Genomic DNA, 18,445 nt, shown 5'->3' on the forward strand with positions numbered 1-18,445 from the left:
GTATGGAGTTATTTTCTGTTGCCCCAGAAGGTCGGACCGGAACCAACGGGTTGAAATTAAATCAGAAGAGTTTTTGGTGAAACATTAAGAAGAACTTCTTGACAGAGTGGTTCCTCAGTGGAGGTGGTGGGCTCTCCTTCTTTGGAGGTTTTCAAACAGAGGCTAGATGGCCATCTGACAGCAATGCTGGTTCTCTAAACTTAGGCAGATCACGGGAAGGGAGAGCAGGAAGGGTTGCCTCAGTGCTTAGTTCTTGTGGCCCTTTCTAACACACCCAGGGAAATGCTAATCACCATGTTGGGGTCAGGAAGCAATTTTTTTCTCCAGGCCAGTTTGGCTGGAGATCCTGGAGGTTTTCTGTCATCTTCTGGGTGTGGGTCAGCAGTCACTGGGAGTGTGTGTGGAGGAGGTATTTGTGCATTTCATGTATTGTGCAGGGGGTTGGACTAGATGACCCTGGAGATTCCTTCTAACTCTATGAGTCTATGATTCTTTATAACCCTGATACTCATCACTGGCTGCTGAGGGTGAACAACAGGTGACAGCCATTAGTCCTGGTTGCTTGTGAACGTCTCTTAGGTTACTTGAATCCCACTGAAAATATCTGCCTACGGGAAGACTGATGGCTGCTTATTAGATTTGTTCACATTGCAAAATTCTAGCCCAAATCTTCGTTAAGGAAAAATTATGGAATGAATAGGCTAACATATTTAGGAATAAATATCCATATTTAATAATAGTGGTCCTCCAAGATAATACCATTACCCTGGTATCAGATACGTGTGTGACTGCATTGGAATGTATATATACATCACTGAGATCAGGAGCACAGCCTCCAAAATGAAGATAGATTCAAAATGAACACAGAATGAACAAAGTAAGTGGAGCATTTAAAGTGCCATATCCTAATGAATGCTACAGCAAAATACACCTGAAAAGATTCTGTAAATTTACCTGTCAATACTTAATAAATGCCTACTTTACTCATAATTTAATAATGCAGTACAAGTGCATTTTTGGTCCTTCCATTCAACATCTGAAAGATGTTGATCCATGTCTATCAGAGGTTTAAGAACCATTAATTCAAAACACCAACAAGAACATTTCAAACATTTTACTAAATCATTTCACACAAATTCCAAATTGCAAATATAATTAAGGACAAGAGGGTTCTTTTCTTCTGAGAATTATCATTAAGACAAGAAGTAAACACAAATTAGGTGCGTAGCCTCTTTTCTGTTTTTTAAAAAAATGAGAAAGGAACACCACTTGATAAAAGCACCACAACACAGTTACAAAATAGGATCTGCCCGTTTCTTTCACGAATAAAAGACTATGTACTGCTAACAACTTTCTGCATCAATCCATACTTCATTAAAATAAAACTATAAAATCTCCTAGATTACACTAAATTCAGACAATGCCTGGAATACAGTGCATTAACAGCAGTAATGCCAACTATCAGTGCCAACATAAAAACGTTTTAGAAAGTCAAAAGAAGTCCCACCTATATTCCCTTAGATAAGCAAAATTTAAAATAAGGGGGAGCTCTGTTTCACAAGGAGGGGTTAAGAATGTGGGCAGGGGTGGGGCGGACGCTGGGCAAGGAGGCTGGTGCTGTTTGCTTCCTAGTCTTAGTTGGCATCTAGCTTGGCCATTTCTTGCACATAGATCCCTATACTCTCACTGTCAAAGAGCACAAAATACACTGTCTTGATTGAAGAAGACATTGTTGACACAAAATAGCTGGAAATGGCTTTCAGGATCAGCTGGGCAGCAGTCTGTTTTGGGAAACCGTTCCTGTAAGAAAATATAGGGAGAGAAACAAAAGATGAAAGATATAGTCAATGATATAGGCCAGGGCGTTGCCACCCGTTCTGAAGAATTCACAGGAACCTCCCTAAATGTAATACCTGACACAAAACCAGCCTTGAAACAAAATTCACAAGTCCCAGGTGCCTAAAAAACAATGAGTCCAGAAATATGATTAACTGTGTCTCACAGAGACCTCATGGAGGACGACCTCCTCCTTTCCTCCATTGCACAAGAAGGAAAAAGGAGACAGACCTGATATTATCCATTGGACTGGATATCAGGGCCCAGTGAAGGCAGCAGGAACTAGTAACAAGCCCAGAAGGAGGATGAGGAAGAAACTGTGGTTGGTATGTTATTCCCATCTCTGGCAAGCCATGCTATTAGAGAGTGCTGCTAACTTGGGGGAAAGTGCTGAAGGGAGAACATGGCCCTGTCATAACAGGAGAAGGAAACATGAAGAAACCTGCCTTTAGCCTCAGCCTCTCTTGTGGAAGGCTCTCTCTCCCTAAGAGAAGAAAGTGATTATATTCACACTTCTCCTTAATGTGAAAAATACACTGTTCCTTCTCTCTTAGGCTACTCTTGTATGTTGTTATGAAACACCCTAAAAATAATTTTTAAACCACACACACACCATGGTATGATGGCCAAAACTGACTTAATTTTTAATATATTTGCAGATATTCCACTACCAGGAAGTGACTCCTATGCTGTGAAAGGATATCAGGGAATTAAAAGTAATCCAGTCTGGGCAGCAGTAATATCTCTCCAATGGCACACTACTTTTTTGCATAGTATACTTTCATATACACAGTACCATGCTCATATGGGGGTGAGGGGTTATATGAATTTGGTAATGTGAGAATAACATACCTGTGTCAATGCAGGATGGGGATACTGGGTTCTGCCTCCCCCCTCCCCAAGCACCTGAAAGGGAAGTGCTGAAATTCTGCATTAAGTATAATACTGAGACCTGAACTATCCGTAACTTGCTCTCAACACGTGGAATACAGAATTTGCAGTAACTTTTTAAATGCCACCCAACACAAATTTGGTTTGTAGAAGCTAAATTTAGAAGAGCATCTGGCACACTAAATGCTATTCCCCCTTCCTGTTGAAAAATATATAAAAGATATTTATTGGAATCACCCCCATGTAAACCCATTCCTTAGTCATAAAAGTGAATGGAACTGTTTATGCAGGTTTATTGAGTAGTCTGTTTGACAGATGTCTATCCTGGAACAGCTGTGTATGTGTGCTGCTTTGGGAGAAAACGCTAACCTTAAAAAAACTTTGTGCTTATTTTTTTTTTACTTTTCAAAACTTGCAAACAGAACTGATAGGATGTTTCAAAGGAACAAATTAACATTTAAAGTACCGTTCCAATTCAGTATTATTAAATTCCTCTTTCCCACTTACCCAATCCATGTAGTTCCACCAGTGCTAGTGTTTGTCTTCTTTTTTTACTACTATATTTACAAAAGTTAAAACTTTTCCTTTCTTAAAAGGACCCCGTCATTTGGAAAAAAAACCCCTCAAATTGTCTATATGAAGTATTTATTTATTTATTTATTTATTTATTTATTTCAACTTTCTATCCCGCTCACCCCCCTAAGGGGCTCTGAGCGGCTTACAATTCTAATTCCGAACAATCCTAATCTAGGGCCACATGTATGTCGGGAAGGTGAAATTCCTACCAGGCACCCTTGTTCTGTAGCAGATCTTATTCCTTGTGAGGGGACAGTCCGGCGGCGACCCTTCTTCAGCGCTGGTCTTCGTTGTTCCACCTCTCGGCTGTCGTAACTCTGGCTGTCGTAAACTCCGCCTCCAGGCCAGGACCACTTTGTGCTTCTGCGCATGCTCGCAGCGGCCTCCATCCAAATCAGGCTCCGGCCGGCCGTGTCGCTCCGCCTCCGTGCCTAGTTGGTCCAGCCTCCTTCATCCGTCGCCTCGTCTCGCCAGCCGCCATTTTTCTCTGCCGCCGCTCATTGTTCTCCGCTCTCTGCTCCAACTGAGGTGGGTGCCCCCCTGCTCTAATAGCAGGTCCCCATTTTATCTACTTGCCCTTTAACGGGCTTTCGAACCGCTGGGTCGACGGGAGCTGGGACATAGGGCCAGGAGCTCACCCTGACCGCGGTGGGGGATTGAACAGTTGGAGCTGTTCGCCCAGATGTTTTAAAGCAGGCTTCCTTTACTGCCTGCGCCACCGCTCCCTTTGACTCAAGAACAAGACTATCTCAAGAACAAGACTATCTCAGCCTTGGAAAGCAACGTATTATCTTGACAGAATACCTTCTGTCAAGGGAACATTATAAGTGGTTTTTTTACAGACTATGATCTCTGCAAACATGCTTTGTATACAGTTTGCCCTCTGCAAACCCTTCCAATATTCAGTTGTGTTGGCTCTTCTCTAAAGTGATAGATCTCTTTTGGTACGAGCATGAAGATAAATGTTTGATCTCATTGGTGACAATGGGCAGCAATGGGTAGGCAGGAACGGGTAGACATGGAGGGTTTTAAGCCGCATCTTCGGCGGGAAGCCACGGGTTAGCCACAAGAGCACTACGCTTCCCAGATGTTGTGGTGTTTTCGCGCCCAGAAAATCCACCTATCATCCGTCTCTTTAGCGTGGCAAATGCTCCGTGTGACCCGGGCCTATATTTTATAAACAGTCTGCCATTCTCACTGAGAAGGCAGATTACAGGATATAAAAAAGTGCAAACAGACAGTCTTCCCCTGATGGAGCAGGTGAGTTCTGGGATAGATACTCAGCTACTGGGGGGGGTTTGGCCTCTAGAAAATGGCAGTCTAGTGAGCTGATTTCACAAGCAAGAAACTACAGAAGAGAAATAAACAGTGGATGAAAACAAGAATAAGGTAGTCGGGTGGCAATGAGAGGTACACGCATGAATGACAGCAAGACATGCAGCTGTACACAAAGTCTGACAGTGCTTTTGCAAAGGTTCAAGAGGCCAATCGTACCTGCCACTTCCAATAGAAGGAAATGCAATTGATTTCAGTTTCTTCTCATCTGCCAGAGCTAAGCAGTTCTTCACTGTCTTCTCCAGTAATTCTTCACATTTATCTGCACCCCAACTGGGGCTATTGCAATGGATCACAAACTTAGCAGGCAATCCATGGCCTGCACTGACAGCAGCTGGATGGAAACAGAAAGCACATCTTAATTACTTCAATTATATGAAGATTTTTGTTAAGAGTCCAAATGTGAAAATGTGATGAAACAAGTCAAGAATGCATAGTTATTTTTGTTGTGTAAATCCCATTGACTAAAGAAATAACATGACTGCACATGCATACATTTGTAACAATATTTACATTTGTAGAGATTATCTTTAAGATTATACTTGTCTGATTAATACAGGTCAGCATGTAAATTTGGCTGCTGCCAAAAATTGACCTTCAGGCTGACATAAACTATTATTTTAATTCTGCTATTATCTCCTGAGCTGGCTATATTTGCTGTGTTACTATTATATTTGTGATGAATTGCTTTATTTGAGTACCTTTTTGCTGTCATTCTGCTATCATTTGTGTGCTGACCTATGCCATTTCATTTTTTAAAATCTTTGACCAGTAATATTAGCATTGTGGGAAGACTTGTACTCCTATATTCTAAAAAACAGAGAACAGATCTGTGACAGCACTAATTATGTAAAGGAGTCTGTTTTAGGGTGATGGGGGACACTAGGAACTATATCGATGTCTACGATGTTCAAGGGACTCGCCTTAAGATCTCCCATCAGAGTACATCAATTGTATAACATACCCACATTACTTGCAGAACTTGGCTTGCAAATGGCCTGGCATCGATAACTGATGACTATTTAGGCAAGGCAAGGGTGAACGTGGTCCTGACATCCCACAGGAAAGGAGGCCAGATGAAATGGTTTGCCCACAGAGGCTCATGGGTTCTACTAGATTCAAGAATGCTCTGGGAAGTTTTAGGATTTCAAATACCTACTTTGTTGAGGCTGTGGTAGGTAATTTGGAATAAATTGTTGACCTCTTTCATCCTTGGGGCAAAACCCAGAGCTCAGGTTTACCACAGACCTGGGTGATCTGAAGAGAGCTGGGAGATGTCCAGAATGACAGTAGTGGAAAACTCATACTAAGTCTCACAAAATGTGCTATAGAGCTCATGGGAAGATCTATAAAGTGGTGGTGACACCAGCAAAGAAATGGCACTTCTCTGCTACCACAGCTTCAGCTAGTTCATGACCATCCCAAGTGTTTTAGGTATCTTGGCATCTGCTGACTCCTAAATATGAACCTTTATTGTCTCAGGAACAGACAACTAGCTGTTTGCAGCTGACAAAATATTGCAAATATGCTCTCATATGGATGCTGGTTGTCATTTAGAGGAACAAATGATACAGCCTGGCAGAGCCCAGAACATTAAAAGAGACTATGAGGCTCTGGGTAAAAAGGTGACGGAATTGGGAGCACAGGTTGTATTCTCATCAGTTCTTCCTGTTGAAGGCCATGGCTTAGGAAGGGAAAGAATAATACTGCAGATCTATGATTGGCTATGTAGATGGTGTCATCAGGAAAGGTTTGGATTTTTGGACCATGGCTTACACTTTTGAGATGAAGCTCTTCTATCAGGAGATGGTTTGCATCTCATGAGGGTAGGAAAAATGTGTTTGGAAACAGCCTTGCAAACCTAATAAGGAGAGATTTAAACTAAATCCTGTGGGGGAGCGAGACAAAAATGCAAAGCCAATAACTGGAGATAAGAACTTTAAAGTTTTGCGGGGAGTGGCAAGTGTGCTAGATAACATTAACTCACATGTAAGTACAGAAATGAAAACCTCAGGGTGCATAAAACATGGATTCCGATGTCTCTAAACTAATGCACAGAGTATGGGAAACAAGCAGAAGGAACTTGAAGTCCTAATACAGAAAGGGGACTATGACCTAATAGGCATTAATGAAACTTGGTGGGATGACACTCACAATTGGAATATTAAGATTGAGGGGTATAACTTATTTAAAAGGGACAAATAAGGAAGGGGGAAGAAGTTGCATTATATGTAACGGAGGTATATACTTGTGAGGAAATACGTGAATCGGAGCATGAAAGTCCAGTTGAGAGTCTCTGGGTAAAAATAAAAGGAGTAAGCAATAATACGATATCATGGTGGGGGTATGCTATAGACCACCAAGCCAGGCAGAGGATTTGGATGAGACACTCCTAGAACAGATTACAAAGTTCTCAAAGAGATGGGACATGGTGGTCATAGGAGATTTCAATTACCCAGAGATCTGTTGGAAGTCCAACTGTGCTAAAAATGAAAGGTCCAATAAATTCCTGACTTGTCTTGCTGACAACTTCATTTTCCAGAAAGTGGAGAGGGAAACAAAGGGATCTGCGATCTTGGTCTTGATTCTTACCAACAGGACTGCTCAGTTCCTACTTTTCCTCAGTCTTCTCTTGCAAGGGAAACTGTGCTCAATATGGCAAAAACAGAACACATGATGAGTGAACAGAGTTGCAGCCTAGGATTGACATAGGGGTAGTACATAAACACCTAGTTTCTTTAAATGAAACGAAGTCCTCGGGGCCAGATGAGCTGCATCCAAGAGTACTAAAAAGGTCTCACAGATGTATTTCTGAGCCTCTGTCCATTATTTTGGAGAATTCTTGGAGAACAGGTGAGGTGCCAGTAGACTGGAGGCGGGCAAATGTTTTTGTTTTTTTTAAAACCCCGAAGGGATATTTTTTATTTTGGAATAGACTACAGAACTACAAAAAAAAATATTGGGAAGGGAACTACAAGTAGGGATAAAGGAAAGATAACCACACTATGCTAAAACCCCAAGAGGAGGAGATCTTATCCCTGTTAATATAAGTGTTAGAACTAAAAGTGTTAATATCACAATATACTTGTAGAGTTCTTGTTTATCACAGCTTCAAATGTGTTAATATGTTAGTTGTTATAAGAGAGCTTTCTGATCATCTTGTTCTTTGCTTCAAAAGGCCATTTTCCGAGTCCTTCTGCCTTCACTTCGGCTTTCTGTCTCTAAAATCGTATACAACTCTGGCAAGACCTGTACCCTTTTCTGCAGGACAATCCTCTTCCATTCCAGAGGTGGCAGAGTCACTAGATTTCGTTTCTTCCTCCTTAGACTCTTCCTCTGTTCCCAGCTGACGCCGCAAAAACTCTTTGGCTTTAAAGGTGGAGTCTATCTTCTCTCTTTTATCGTTGATCTTAAAGATGACACCCTCCGGGACCGCCCATCTGTACGATATTCCATTAGTTTGAAGGAAAGAAATTAAATCCTTATAATTTTTCCTCTTTTGTCGAATTTCAAATGGAATGTCTTTTAAAGTTTTGATGATTACATTTCCCATTTTCAGTGGAGTTGCTGAAGTCGCTTTTAAGATGGCATCTCTGGTTTGTCTTCTTGAGAAGCTGACCAGTATTTCTCCAGGCAGGCTATTTTTTAAAATATAATTGGAGTATGCCCTGTAGGCTAGCTCCATTTCTTTTACAAACGGTCAATTGCTGGTTAATAAGGAGTTGTTCCATAACCGGCTTGAGCATGTCCACTAGCAGTTTAATGATGTCTGCTCCCTCTTCCGGTTTCGGGCTCTGACTGCCTGGCAGTTTCATTTTCAGCTTTCTCTGCTGGGCTGCCATTTTTTCCATTTTGTTTACAGTTTCTACCACTTCTTCACAACTCGAAAAACTTGCCCCACAATGACGAAAATCAAGTAAGTCTCTCAAAACACCCTTGTTGTATTTCCTCCCCTCTCCCCTTTCGTATCGCTTTTCAGTTCAATCGCATAAGAGGCGTCCCTCTTTGCACCCACTTTTGTCAGCGGAGGGGGGGATTTGCTTTTAAATAATCTGATTTATTTTGAACTCACGTTCATTGTTGGTCAGTTTCTCTGACCTCGCTCATTATTCGTCATTCTGCTCGATCTCCGGTGCTTGTCCCGGTCAAACCAGTTAGTGCCTGAGGGCCACACAGCAGCTGGACCGTCAGGGCAGAGGGAAGCCTCAATTCTCTGGCATTATGCCATCGAAGAGGCCACCCCTCAAAAGCCCCCTGGCCTGGAGCCTATCGCAAAGGCTCCGTTGGGGTGTCACTTGAGGTGGCACCCCTCCAGGCCGCTGGTGTGCGGATCGCTCTCCCGCGGCTCGGGGAAAGCGCCCACCATCGCAGCTTCATAAACTGGAAGTCGAGGCAGGCAAATGTGGTACCCATCTTCAAGAAGGGGAAAATGGAGGATCCGGGAAACTACTGACTTGTCAGCTTGACTATATCTGGGAAAGTTTTAGAACAAATAATCAAACAGGCAGTCCTTGAGCATTTAGAAAGGATGGCTGTAATTACTAAGAGCCAGCATGGGTTTCTCAAGAACAAGTCATGTCAGACTAACCTTATCTCTTTTTTTTTTTTTTAGAAAGTTACTACCTTGCTGGATCAGAGGAATGCTGTAGACATGGTTTATCTTAATTTCAATAAGGCTTTTGACACTTTTTTTTTTTTTTAGAAAGTTACTACCTTGCTGGATCAGAGGAATGCTGTAGACATGGTTTATCTTGATTTCAATAAGGCTTTTGACAAATTGGGAAAATGTGGTTTGGATCCTATGACTGTTAGGTGGATCTGTAACTGGTTGAGAGATTGCACCCAAAGAGTGCTTGTGAATGATTCTTCATCTTCTTGGAGAGGAGTGACAAGTAGAGTGCCTCAAGGATCTGTAAGGAACCTGTTTTGTTCAACATCTTTATCAATGATTTGGATGAAGGGATAGAGGGAATGCTTATTAAATTTGCACATGATACTAAATTGGGAGGGGTAGCAAATATAGTAGAAGACAGAGTCTGGGATACAGAATGATCTTGACAGGCTGGAAAACTGGGCTGCATTTAATGAATTTCGATGGGGATAAATGTAAAGTTCTGCATTTAGGTAGGAAAAATCAAATGCACAAATAGGTTGGGGGAGACTTGTCTTTGCAGTAGTATGTGTGAAAAGGATCTAGGGGTCTTAGTAGATCATACACTGAACATGAGTCAGCAGTGTGATGTGGTTGCTAAAAAGGCAAATGCAATTTTGGGCTTTATCAACAGAAGTATAGTGTCCAGATCACACGAAGAGATGGTACTGCTTTACTCTGCTCTGGTTAGACCTCACCTAGAGTATTGTGTTCAGTTTGGGGTACCACAATTTAAGAAGGATATAGACAAGCTGGAACATGTCCAGAGGAGGGCAACATGGTGAGGGGTCTGGAGACCAAGTCCTATGAGCTGGGTATGTTTAGCCTGGAGAGGAGACAACTGAGAGATGGTATGATAACCATCTTCAAGTACTTGAAGGGCTGTCATATAGAGGATGGTACAGAGTTGTTTTCTGTTGCCCCAGGAAACCGGACCAGAACTAATGGGTTGAAATTAAATCAGAAGAGTTTTCAGCTAAACATTAGGAAGAACTTCCTGACAGTTAGAGCACTTCCTCAGTGGAAAAGGCTTCCTTAGGAGGTGGTGGGCTCTCCTTCTTTGGAGGTTTTCAAACAGAGGTTAGATGGCCATCTGACAGCAATGTTGATTCTGTGAACTTCGGCAGATCATGAGAGGGAGGGCAGGAAGGGTTGCCTCGGTGCTTAGTTCTTGTGGTCCTTTCTTACATGCCCAGGGAAATGCTGATTGCCACTTTGGGGTTGGTAAGCAATTTTTCTCCAGGCCAGTTTGGTCAGGAACCTGGATGTTTTTGGTCATCTTCTGGGAGTGGAACAACAGTCACTGTGGGTGTGAAGGGGGAGGTATTTGTAAAATTCCTGCATTGTGCAAGGGGTTGGACTAGATGACCCTGAAGGTCCCTTCCAACTTTATGATTTTATGATTCTATGAAATGTCTAATGTATCATCCAGTCTATAAATGAACATTTAGACCCAGTTACTATGATGGATGTTGACAGGACCCTGGGATCAGTGAAGGCCACTACTTGTGCTCTGGATCCTTGTCCATTCTGGCTGCCCTTGGTGTGTATCTTAAAGATCAATCCATAAGTTAAGGCACCTTCACTTGGCCACTAAAAGAGGCAGTTATCCATCCATTACTTCAAAACCAGCCCTACAGCAAAATGATGTGGCCAATTATGGCCCAATCTCTAATTTGCCCTTTCTGGGCAAAGTGACTGAGCAAGCAGTAATAGACCAACCCCAGGTCTTCTTGGATAACACATCTTCTTTGCCCTTTTTAGTTCGGCTTCAGACCAGGCAATGAACAGAGATGACCCTGATGACTTTAGCTAATACTTGTCTGACTGTAGGCGAAGGCCATGCTTCTGTGTGGTTCCTACTGGACTTATCTGCAGCCTTTGATACAGTAGACCATGACATCTCACCGAGACATTTGGAGGCAGAAGCAGGTATCAGGGGTTACCTGTTTTGGACTGGCTCAAATCATTCCTCACGGATGGGACTCAAAGATTTGCCATTGGAGGCCAGTCATCCATGGTGTGGGACCTGTCCTGTGGGGTTCTGCAGTGCAGAATCCTATTCCTCATGCTATTCAACCTCCTATTCCTCATGCTATTCAAGCCCTTAGGACAAATCATTCTTGTTTGGGGCTGGCTGTCATCAGTATGCTCATTCAGATCTCCTGGTGATGCACTAGAAATCCTGAATTGCTGCCTATCTGCTGTGGTTAAATGGCTAAAAATGAACAAATTAAAACAACACTGACAAGACAGAGGTAATGCTCACTGGGATGTTGGAGACCTTGAAGAACACTGTGCTTCCTACTTTTGACAGAGTTCAGTCGATCTTTTCTGACTTGCTGAAGAATTTAGGGATTATAGTGGATCCAACATTACTGCTGGAGAAAAGACATACCCTGTCTTTTCAAGGGAAGTATATCCAATCCAGGGGAGTTCTCAAGTCTCTGGTTTGCCTTTCTACTAACCCAGAGCATCTCTGTCTTGTCAAGAATCAATTTCAGCTTGTTTGCCCTCATCCATCCGATTACTGACTTCAAGCACCAGTTTAGAATATCAACAGCTTTCTTGGAATTAGGTGGAAAAGAAAGGTCTGCATACTGGTGACACTTCAGCCAAAACCTCCTGATGACCTCTCCCATAAGCTTCATGTAGTTATTAAATAGCATGGGGGATAACAGAATGGTTCAGGAAGATGCTTTAATAAAAGGGATGATGGACCATCTACTGCTGTATATATGCTACTGTGAAATCTCTGCATTGTTTAACATATTGTGTTAATACTTTTGTTTCAGCTTGTTTCAGATTTCTGCAATCCCAATAATTTATTGGGTTCCCAATGCTGTTAACTGCATTGACTTTAAAGCTCAGTGAAAAAGATGGACTATAAATAATATAAATAAAAGTGAAGTCTTTAAAAATCTTTAGAATAATGAATTTCAATCACACCATCTGAAATTTCTAATACACACAGACTTTTGATCTGCCTATTTTTCAAGGATTTAAACGGCACCTCCTGCTGTGTCCAACGGCCCATTCTTTTTGCGAAGCTCAACAACAGCCTCCACGAATTCTTTTCCGCCTTTCTTCTCCAATGTGCTTCCTGTGCAGGGACAGAGTTGTGACTGTTCCACATCCAGAAAGGCACCCAACACTTCAGATAATCACGTTACAGATTTCTCCAACCAAATTTTTGGGGACTGCAAAGTAAGATCTAAACCTTTGGGGACTAGTCCAGAAGTAACGACTGGCTCTAATTTTTTAAAAGGTCACCCTCCCATAATGGTTTTATTCTGTCTGAAAATGTTTCGTGATGCAATTCTCAATGTCAACCAGCAGGGCAGTGACATTTCTAGCTGCTTTCTCTCACCATGTAGTAGATGTAGTTCCAGTGCACACACAAATTCAATGGCATTTGTTTGATGCATGAACTCTTTCCCTTATGGGATGAGAACCCTCTTCTGTTACAGATTGCTTTAAAGACAAATTTGTCATAAGAAGAACTTGAAACTCACCTCATCTTCATCCCTGACCCCAACAGTTGGCCCCCGGGAGTGAAACAGTCTTGTGAGTGCAGCGGGCTGCTTTACTTGACAACTGCCCAACTTGTTGAACCACCTTTAACCAAGAGGAAGAGCCTCAGAAATAAGTAGATTCTCTAAGGAACATATTCCTCCACTGAACTGCTTAACTGCAGCTAAAGAAGCTTAACAATGCTGCTCTGGGAGGACAGGAGCTACACGACATAAATTACGGCTTTCGGTTGACATCAAGGCAGTCCACCACGAATGGTTTAGATCTTATTTTGCAGCTTTATATTAATGCAAAAATGTAGCCCAAAAAGTTTATTCCTAATTAAACACTCAAATCACATTGCATTTTGCTTGACAACTATACAAGTAGCGAGGCAAGGAAACAGTGACATTGATACTGGACTGATTCTGGATTATAAAAAGTGTAATTGACAAGCTGATTCCTGCAGCTGAACCATAAATACATTTACTTAGAAAGCAAGTCACACCTATTTCAATGGAACTTCCCTTCAAAGTAAGTGTGTGCTGAGGATGATAGCCTATGGCTGTGATCCTATGCATGCTTACCTGGGAATACACCCCAGCAAACTCACTGAGACTTAACTGTAGGTATTTAAATTGGGCTGTAGGTATTTAAAATCGAAATACTGCCATACTTTATGAAATTATTTCATTTTAAGGATGAGGAGGGGGACTGCAGTTTCTGATGAAAGTACACATTACATGCAGTGAAATATATTTCTACTTGATGTGCTGTATATTAGAGCTATTTAAGAACGACATCATAGATTGACCTTGGCAGAGTTCTAAAAATTTATCTTTCCATGTAAGGGATATGAAATAGGCTTCAGCTAAGTGATTTATTATATTCTCTTTATAGATAATTGGCTGACAGTATAGGTTTTGTCCCTGTCCAGAAAATGGGTTGTATTTTAGAGATTAAAGTATTCACAGTGGTAACCTCAAACACCCCAGTGAATAGTCCAAGGGCACATTATGTTATCACATTTTTAAACCTGAACTGCCTGTTCAGTTGCCTGGCAGCCATGAAAGTAAGTTTCTTGAAGAAGATCAGAATCTAGGTGATATGTTTTAAATGTGTTCACATTGTCAAAATATTTTAAGTATCTCCACAGCAACTGAAGATAATCTCTACAGGGACAGTGACAATTAGGGAATCTAATTTATTTGATTAATCTGACTCCAAGTCAACCAGGAAGGGGGCAACTATATTGCCTTAGCCAGGATGTCTCGGTACATTCTGGTAAAAAGAATACCAAATTGCCCAAGAAAAAAGTTTCATAGGCACTCATGCTATGAAACCATTCCAAAAATGTAAAATGATTTTAGGGGTTACATTTCATTTTGCTTTGAACTCTATTAAAATTTCACATGAGCTTTACATATATTTCTTAAGGTTTCCTCTTTTCTTGTCTAGCTTAACTTTAATTCTTAAATTATGCATTTTTTGTGCTCTGATATGCACTTGGCTCACAAAAACTACAATAAATTTGGGAGTCTTTGGGATGCTACAAGTCTCATTTTCCTTTTTCCTTCCCTTAACTAACAATCCCTGGCATATTTGTTATTGTATATTAGAGATGCTCAAGACTTTGGTGTCTCCAAGAAGTAAAAATGTAATAATAAACTAAACAATTGTCATTTGCTGCCTTTTTTATAGTACACCAGTACTGACTGGCCCTGGCTGATATTCTTGTTCCAAATTGACAAGTTGTTTCAAATTGACAAGTGTGGCTTTAACATAACAGGAGCATCACAGTTGTGTACAACAGTATGGCTAGCTGTACCTAAGAAATGAAACTCTGTGGCTCTATGCTCTTTATATCATGTTAGCAGGAGCTTTCATTCATATTTTGCTCCACAGCTTTCAGGTTAGTGGCTCCTTGCTTGCAGGCATACATATATATGTTACTCCCACAGAACAAAGTCATAATTTCATGCTGTTAAGCAGGCATTGGTATAGTGGTAACAACAGCCTAGGCATAAATCCAGGTGTGAACAGTTTTCAAAATATTTCCCCAGTATATATGGCTGTTAGAAAGGCCTTTATATGGATAAAGTTAATCATCTGAAGCTAAGCATGTGTGCACTTCTATTCTTTCTTCCAGCAGTCACAGGCAATAAGAAGACCATACCCTACTGAATGAAATAATCCAGGTTTCACTTCTTTCCCACAATTTTGAGACTTGCTTTAAAAACATTTCCTCACAGGGTTAATATATCTTTGCAGATTTTACAAACATTATTTTATGGGACAGAATGTAGCTTGTTCCTTGTGCAATCCTACATAAATCAGTTATGTCCACATTCCATGTTATTCAGGTCTTCAGAAGACACTTGAGGTACAGTAATGTAGGAAGTGGCTATAGCAGGCTAACGAAAAAGTGCATGTTTTCTAAAGTTACCATCAGGCTTGGGCTAGGAGTCCCATATGCCATCATGGTGGCAATGAGGCACTTGAGCTTATTCTTGGAGTAGCTCAATGTGCAGAATGGGCCAGCTGCAACCCCCACACCAACTGGTAATTTTCTGCCAGTTTTCTGCCCTGTGTTTGTGTGATGTACAAGAATTAATACATGTTAAGTAGAGGGTGCATATGTGGACACAGGACTGCAGCCTTTCACTTTGCAAGTGATTAATAGGCTTCATGCTCATTTCCCAGCTGAACAAAGGGAACAATAGTACTACATATATGTGACTCAACCTGTAGTATATGCTGGTTTGTTTTCTTGTGATCTTTGCTTTGTTTGTGTTTGAGCTTTCCAGCAGGGAGTCGTTAATGGTTCTTAGGACCAGTTTCTCAGGGACCATATCTTCTTTTTAGTTTCTGAATATGCTACACATATGTGTTATATGTACAACCTGACAAGTAGTCTGTAGCTAGGCTCATCTGCTTGAGTTATTTCCTCAGCATGCTTTTTAAATTTTAATTCTTGTGTTTGTGACACAACTGTTGTGTGAACTGTGTTCAGTTGGTATTCGGTAGATGGCTGTGATATGTGGACGAGGGCTGAGGACTTGGAAGCACATGCAATAGCTCTAATCTGATCTAATAGATCTAATCTGATTCTCAATGGGCTTTATCCCTTGAACCACACTTAAATGACTGGTGCAACCCTCAGTTTCTATTTGCTATCAATGTATTAATTATTATAAAATTAGACCAATTTCATTTGTTACTTTGCATCATGGTATAATGTCTGAGGCTAAGCACCCATAAAATGATCATGTACAGTGACTGCTCCCTGTAGCTAAAGATATAAACATGGAATCAAGACAAAAAGCTATGCAGTCTGGCAAATTCACACTAAAACTGGTGTATCCTTGTTGCCATCAAATTAACTAAATAAGCTATCAAGCCAGCAGCTTTATCTATTACGGGCAAGTAGCCTAAGCATGACAAAAAGCTAGGATATGAGATTGTTGCAGAATGTCTAGGTTTATTCCAATTTAGACCTTAAAAAAATAAGGCCTTTGAATAAAACATGTGTGTGTGTGTGTCATGGTATACAGTTCGGTTTTATACCAATATAAATGTCTGATGTTCCCCAAAGGATTCTGGAAATTAAAGTCTGATGAGGTTACTGCAAATTTAGTTAAGAGATTTAGTTAAGGGATTCCCTCCTCTTCTAAGAACACAACGCTGGGTGACAGGGAACTCTGAAGCACAGCCTAGGGAACCAACAATATTTTGATTTCTTCTTTGGCCTTTGCATTTTTGTTGGCACCATATGTTAAACTGTTTCTGTGCTAGTGCACTGATTACAGTACAAAACAGGGGTTCCAATAAATTGCATTAATTGTTTGTTCAATAAAGATTCTAATTATAGAGACATTTCGCACTTGTTCAATTTGGTACTTACTACATTTAACACTGGCAGGACTGCTGGAAGTGAGAAAAGAATGCGGAATCTGCAGAGCAGGGGCAAGCTTGTTGTTGCTGATTGGTCATGCATACACATACAAACTCTGCAGCACTGAACTCTCCATTACCTACTTCACCACCGATGTAGAAGTCAGAGTTTGTCGGGTGAACGACAGCATCACTGTCAATTGTGGCAATGTCAGCCTGAACAACTTGCAACTACAACAGGTAAACAAATGTGTATCAACCATGTTGGTCAGAGACCCAGAAGAAGGATCTACATTTTGACTGCACGTACCAACATTCTTGTTAGCCTACCTTTTGGCTCCAAAATGTGTGCCGTAAATAATAACAACAACAACAAAATCCAAAACCTGTGTATAGGTGTGTGTTTAGACGGGAAAGGGGATATAGGGTAGAGAAGTACATTCATTCTAGCATTTGACCAACAGATCAAAGGCAAATGTGGCAAACTTTTTGAAAAGTGTTAAGAGCAGCTAGCAACCTCCTGACTTTGCAGAAACCTGTAAAACTGTAATCTCACAGAGGATGACAACATCCAGTGTCCTTTATAAAGACATCTTGCATCACCAAGCTAAACAAAACAAGCAGTTTCTCTATTTTGATCATTCACTGACAGACCTTGTTTGGCTTTTGTCTTGATTATTTTCTGTTGAGAAGTGCTGGCAGTTAAAGTGTTTCATGGATGCAAAGATTTCTTATGGCTACTTCTCACTGATGTAAATACAAGGTAAAGGTAAAGGTTTCCCTTGCTCGAAAGCCAATCGAATCTGACTCTAGGGGGTGGTGCTCATCTCCATTTTCAAACTGAAGAGCCAGTGCTGTCTGAAGACTTTTCCATGGTCATGTGGCTCACATGACTAAATGCCAAGGCACACGGAATGCTGTTACCTTCCCACCGAAGCAGTACCTATTTATCTACTTACAATTTCTTGCTTTTGAACTGCTAGGTTGGCAGGAGCTGGGGCCAGAGACGGGAGCTCACTCCGTCACGTGGCACTCAGGTTTCGAACTGCCAAGCTACTGACGTTCCAGTCTGCAGTTCAACGTCTTAACTTCTGAGCCACTGTGGCCCTGATGTAAATACAACCATTCATATAATGAGCCCACGGTTGGAATTAATTTCACTATTCTCTTAAGAAAATATGAAATAAAATAAAAGATTGTAAATATGGAATAACAAGCTACTGTGTACCATTATCTACAAATGGGTAAGATTGGCAACTGCCCATTCACATGCATTCTCTGTGGTGGTTCCCACGTTGTGGAATGGCCTGACTGAGGAGGGGAGGAAGTCCTCCAACTGTTATAATTTTGAAAGATGTACAAAACAGAAATGTTTAGGGGGGCATTTTTACAAAGAGATTAAAATGTAACAACTCAGGAGGTCATATTTATGAGGGAACAGGACTGTAGTCTATTGAAATGTTAATTTTACTGCTTTTGTCTTCTACATTTGTAACCCTCATTCAGCATTATGGTATGCAATGCTTTAGGTAGGGTTTTTCTTTCTGTTTGTTTATCTGTACTGTTTTCCAGATCTGTAATCCTAGACTTACTACATTGTTTACTTGAAGTCTCGAACTGTCTGATTAAATTGGGTTTCTATTTTGTAATCTTCCTTGAGTCTGAGCAAGAAAGGTGGGCTATAAATTAAAATAAAATAAAATAGATGAATACTGTTAAATATGGATGGCAAGTAACACTTCTTTTGAA

The 18,445-nt window shown here is 41.0% G+C and overlaps 1 protein-coding gene across 2 annotated transcripts in view; it reads right to left on the reverse strand.

The window, feature by feature from the left end:
- Nucleotides 1-1,149: 1,149 nt before the first annotated feature.
- LOC107121180 (core histone macro-H2A.1) overlaps nucleotides 1,150-18,445 on the reverse strand; it is a 71,257-nt gene continuing 53,961 nt past the window's right edge. Inside the window, exons 6-9 of one of the 2 annotated variants that reach the window (XM_015424053.1) lie at nucleotides 16,837-16,927; nucleotides 12,303-12,392; nucleotides 4,798-4,972; nucleotides 1,150-1,800 (exon numbers count right to left, since the gene is read on the reverse strand). In XM_015424053.1, the coding sequence (XP_015279539.1) occupies nucleotides 1,635-1,800; nucleotides 4,798-4,972; nucleotides 12,303-12,392; nucleotides 16,837-16,927 (522 nt within the window). In that variant the 3' untranslated portion in view covers nucleotides 1,150-1,634. The remainder of the gene's footprint in view (nucleotides 1,801-4,797; nucleotides 4,973-12,302; nucleotides 12,393-16,836; nucleotides 16,928-18,445) is intronic. The other variant, XM_015424052.1, reaches the window with a different exon arrangement.

Source organism: Gekko japonicus, unplaced genomic scaffold (assembly GCF_001447785.1).
Source record: "Gekko japonicus isolate JY-2015 unplaced genomic scaffold, Gekko_japonicus_V1.1 scaffold582, whole genome shotgun sequence".
In the NCBI taxonomy this organism is placed as follows: Eukaryota; Metazoa; Chordata; class Lepidosauria; order Squamata; family Gekkonidae; genus Gekko; species Gekko japonicus.